The sequence below is a fragment of the Coenobita brevimanus genome, chromosome 91, assembly GCF_032717465.1.
Source record: "Coenobita brevimanus isolate Jiangsu-jjx chromosome 91, ASM3271746v2, whole genome shotgun sequence".
In the NCBI taxonomy this organism is placed as follows: Eukaryota; Metazoa; Arthropoda; class Malacostraca; order Decapoda; family Coenobitidae; genus Coenobita; species Coenobita brevimanus.
Window position 1 is genome coordinate 7779 of NC_137044.1, and position 4339 is coordinate 12117.

Genomic DNA, 4339 nt, shown 5'->3' on the forward strand with positions numbered 1-4339 from the left:
ATCTATCTATTGCCCGACGCCCTAATCCCGCAAAGGGTGGCCGAGGAGAAAACGCCTCCAAGTCGCTATGTCACCCACCATTTGATTACCCTCCTCCCAAATCACCCCCCCCCCTCCCTCTTATACCACTCAACTCCATCCCTCCACCTCATCCTCGGTCTACCCCTCCCTCTCCCTCCCTCCACCTCACCTACATACACCCTCTTATTTAGTCTTTCATTCTCCATTCTCTTCACATGTCCAAACCACCTCAGTGCATTTCTCCTAATCTTCTCAATCACATTCACATCCACCCCACAACGTTCCTTCACTTCTTCATTCGTTAACCTGTCCCTCCACGTCACTCCACATGCTCCTCTCAAGTAACTCATTTCCACTGCTCTCACTCTTGACTTGTTCCCCTCTTGCAAGGTCCACGCCTCGCTTCCATACGTCAGGGTAGGGATCACAATACTATCATGCAGTGACTTCTTAACTTCCATACTCACCTCCCTATTTCTCATCATTGCTTTCAGTGCACAAACAACCTTCCTTCCCTGCTGTACCCTTTCACGCACTTCATCCCCCAAAGTTCCATCCTTACTCATCACACTATCCAAGTACTTGAATGCACTCACATTCTCCGTATTCTCACCAACTAACCTCACTGCACACTCTGTGACTTCATTCCCCTCGAATACCACAACTTTACTTTTGTGATGAGTAAGGATGGAGGTTTGGAGGGTGAAGTGCTTGAAAGGGTACAGCAGGGAAGAAAGGTTGCTGGTTCTTTGAAAGCAGTGAAAAGAAACAGGGAAGTGAGCATGGAAGTGAAAAAGTTACTACATGACAGCAGTGGCGGCGCCAAGGGGGGGCTTGGGGAGGCTTCAGCCCCCCCAATAATGAGCCAAGCCCCCCCATCAGCCCCCCCAATATTGCAAGATTCCAAAGGCGAATTTAGGCAGAACGTCCCTTATTTGAACTTTCAATTTTGTATTACTATTTACAAATAATACACAAAAGTTGACGAAACGAAGTGTTATAAGTTTAGGAAAAGATTCAAGACAATAGATTAAATCGTGATTATTATTTTTAGCTGTTAGCATTTAGCAGATTCTGAATGATAGTAATTTCACGGAAATTACGGAAAATTTATCAGTTGACTCAACTTCTAAGGAAAACTTCCAGCCTAGTTCTAATACTAAGGGTAACTTATGTTATAATATATTCTGTGAAATTCTTGTAATTCAGATGGTTAGTTTACATATCCTATAATGAAAATGATAAGTGAAAGTAAAATACAGCATTATTTTATTAAACTACATTAGCCATTCTTTTAGTGTATTACGACTGTACGATTATTATCTCGTCTTCAGAAATATAATTGAATGTCGATTATGTCATAATTTGAGGCAGGAAGTTAATAAATTTGAATATATTTGATTAAAATGAAGTAAAGGATTTACACTGCTATAGGGCCTACATGGTCCTAGGCTCCTAGCCTAGCCCAGCATTCACGAATCGAGTGCACGATGAGCCATTCCTGTTCGATTCCTGTCAGCTACCAGACCAGTCTACCACGCGACGCGGTTGTGTGTAGATCTCCGAGTCTGTTGGCTGTTAATTGCTTAGTGCAGTAGACACTGAATTACTGAGCAGCTGAGCTTATTAGTTGTGGTTTTCGTCTTGCACTGATTTACAGGTATGGTGTAAGTTGATTTTTTTCTACTTAAAAATGTATATAGGCTACTATAAGATTATAAGAAGCTGTGGAAGGAAGAATAAAATAGTGTGAAAATATCTGGTCTGTTGTAATGCTAATATGCAGTTTTATGCTTCTGTGATCTGTGTGCTTGTTTATGCTGTTTTCCCTGTTTATGAAAGTAACTGATGGTGGTTTATCATATTTGATCACATAGGCCGGTTTGATCATGGAACGCTACCTGTTACCCAAGATTCCCAAGAAGAGGCTGCGAGATGATGATCCTCCTACAGACACACCTGCTGTTAATGAGGACCTGGACAGTGGTGATCGTGATTGTGAGTCTGCAGCCTTACTAGGTGAGGCTAGTGCAGAACCCCAGCCACAAGAGGGCACTTCTCACACCCATGGTGAGAAACTACTACCTGGACCCAAGGACCTGAGCCAGCTTCCAGATAGTGGTCCCACCTGTCCAGACTTGAAGAGATACCCAGCCACAGAATACAGTGGCCAGTCAAGGTCATTCAACAAGAACTGGCGTGATCAACATTCGTGGCTGGAGTACTCCACGACCCTAGATGCTGCATTCTGCTTTGCATGTCGTCATTTCGGTCACGTACACTTAAGCAAATGTGAGAAGTCCTTCATCCATGACGGTTTTTGGAACTGGAAGAAGGCAACCTCATCTCTGAAGTCTCATGATAATTCAGCAGGACACAAGTTTTCTATGCAAGCTTGGGCAGAGTTAAAGATGCAGAAAACAAGTTCTAGGATCCTACATGCTTTTAATACCAACCATGAAAAAACTGTAAAGGAAAACAGACATTACATTAGAGCAGTAATAGACGTACTGCTCTACACAGCCTGCCAAAATGTTGCCCAAAGAGGTCACAAGGAAGACACTGATTCTGGCAACAAAGGTAACTTCCTGGAACTGCTGGACCTGATTTCCAGGTATGATGACATTGTCAAAAAGAAACTCAGTGGTGGTCCTGGCAATGCTAAATATAAGCACCACGATATCCAAAATGAACTGCTCGCCATCATAGCTTCAATAATCAGAGAGGACATCAGCAACGAGGTCCTAAGAGCAGAGCATTTTGCCCTAATGGTGGATGAGACCAAGGATGTCAGCAAACAAGAACAGCTGTCCATTGTGGTGAGGTATCTCCACAAACAGAGCCTTCATGAGGTGTTCCTTGACTTCACAGCAGCCGAGGGTCTGGATGCAGACTCATTGCTCAACAAGATCTTGGAGACCCTGGCCAAATGTGGTATTGACCACAACGCCTGCATTGGCCAGTGCTACGATGGAGCTGCAGTCATGTCAGGGCACATCAGTGGTATACAGGAGAGGTTTAGGAGAAAGGTACCACAGGCTGTGTATGTCCACTGTTATGCTCACAGGCTCAACCTTGTGCTCGTTGATTGTGTACACAATATCCAGGCTGCAGCAGACTTTTTAGTGGCTATACAGAGTTTGTACAAGTTCTTCTCTATGTCAGTAGTACATGAAGAATTTATAAAGGTGCAAAAAGAATTAAATCCCACAAGGCAGCACATAGAGTTGAAGCAACTGTCTGACACAAGATGGACCTTCCAACATGCTGCTTGTCTGGCAGTGAAAAGAACCCTACCTGCCATAGTGACAACCTTGAAACGTCTCATGGAGGGAGACAATGCACACAGAGCCACTGAGGCAAAGGGCCTGTGCATCCTGCTAGATCAGCAATTTGTGACAATTCTGATGGCCATGGAAAAAGTGTTACTGATGACCAAACAACTGTCAAACCACCTCCAGTCACATGACCTTCAGCTGGCCTCTGCAGAGGACTTGATGCAGTCTGTCATGTCTGGACTGACAGAAATGAGGACTGAAGCTGCCTGGAAGGAGTTAGAGGAGGCTGCTGAGGATTTGTGCAAGGTAGTTGGGATACGCACTGAGACTGAGCGTCCAGGTAGACAACGATCTGCTCCCAGACACCTGGATGAATTCATCATAACATCCAGTACAGGTCAGAGGGATGGAGCTATACCAGATGCCAGGAGAAGGACCTTCTATGCCATCATAGATAGAATGCTCAATGAGCTGAGCAGGCGATTTTCATCTGATGCCTGTAATGTTCTGATGGGTGCTGCTGCCTTGAATCCTAAGCACATTACATTTCTGATCTAAAAAGCGCTGTCAGGAATGGCAGCCAATTATGGAGTGGCAGAGGGTGATCTTGCAGTGAAGGTCCACCAATTGACAAGACTAATAGCTAGGAAGAGAGACAATGGCCTAGAAGTGTCCACACCACCTGAGCTCGCAGCCATGCTGGAGCCATACAAGGATGCCTTTATAGATCTGTATAAACTTGTATGCATTGCAGTGACCCTCCCTGTCACCTCAGCTGCCTGTGAGAGGAGCTTCTCATGTCTGAAACTCCTCAAGACATACTTGAGGAACAGCAGTGGCAACAACTGCACCAGCAACCTTGCTGTAATATCAATTAATTCTAGGAGGGCCAAACAGCTGAACATTGATGCCATTATAGACACATTTGCTGCCAATCACCAGAACAGGCGCATAGTTTTAAAGTAACGTGACAGTCGTTACACCTTGATTTAAAAATTCTTCTGATTCTTCAGATTGTATTAACTTCATTACATAGAATT

General features: G+C 44.3%; 1 protein-coding gene across 1 annotated transcript; it reads left to right on the forward strand.

Moving 5' to 3' along the window:
- The first annotated feature begins 1910 nt into the window (after positions 1 to 1910).
- Positions 1911 to 3857, forward strand: LOC145411840 (zinc finger MYM-type protein 1-like). The gene has a single exon (XM_080281798.1). It carries the CDS (start codon positions 1911 to 1913, stop codon positions 3855 to 3857), a length of 1947 nt encoding a protein of 648 aa, XP_080137924.1.
- Positions 3858 to 4339: the final 482 nt, after the last annotated feature.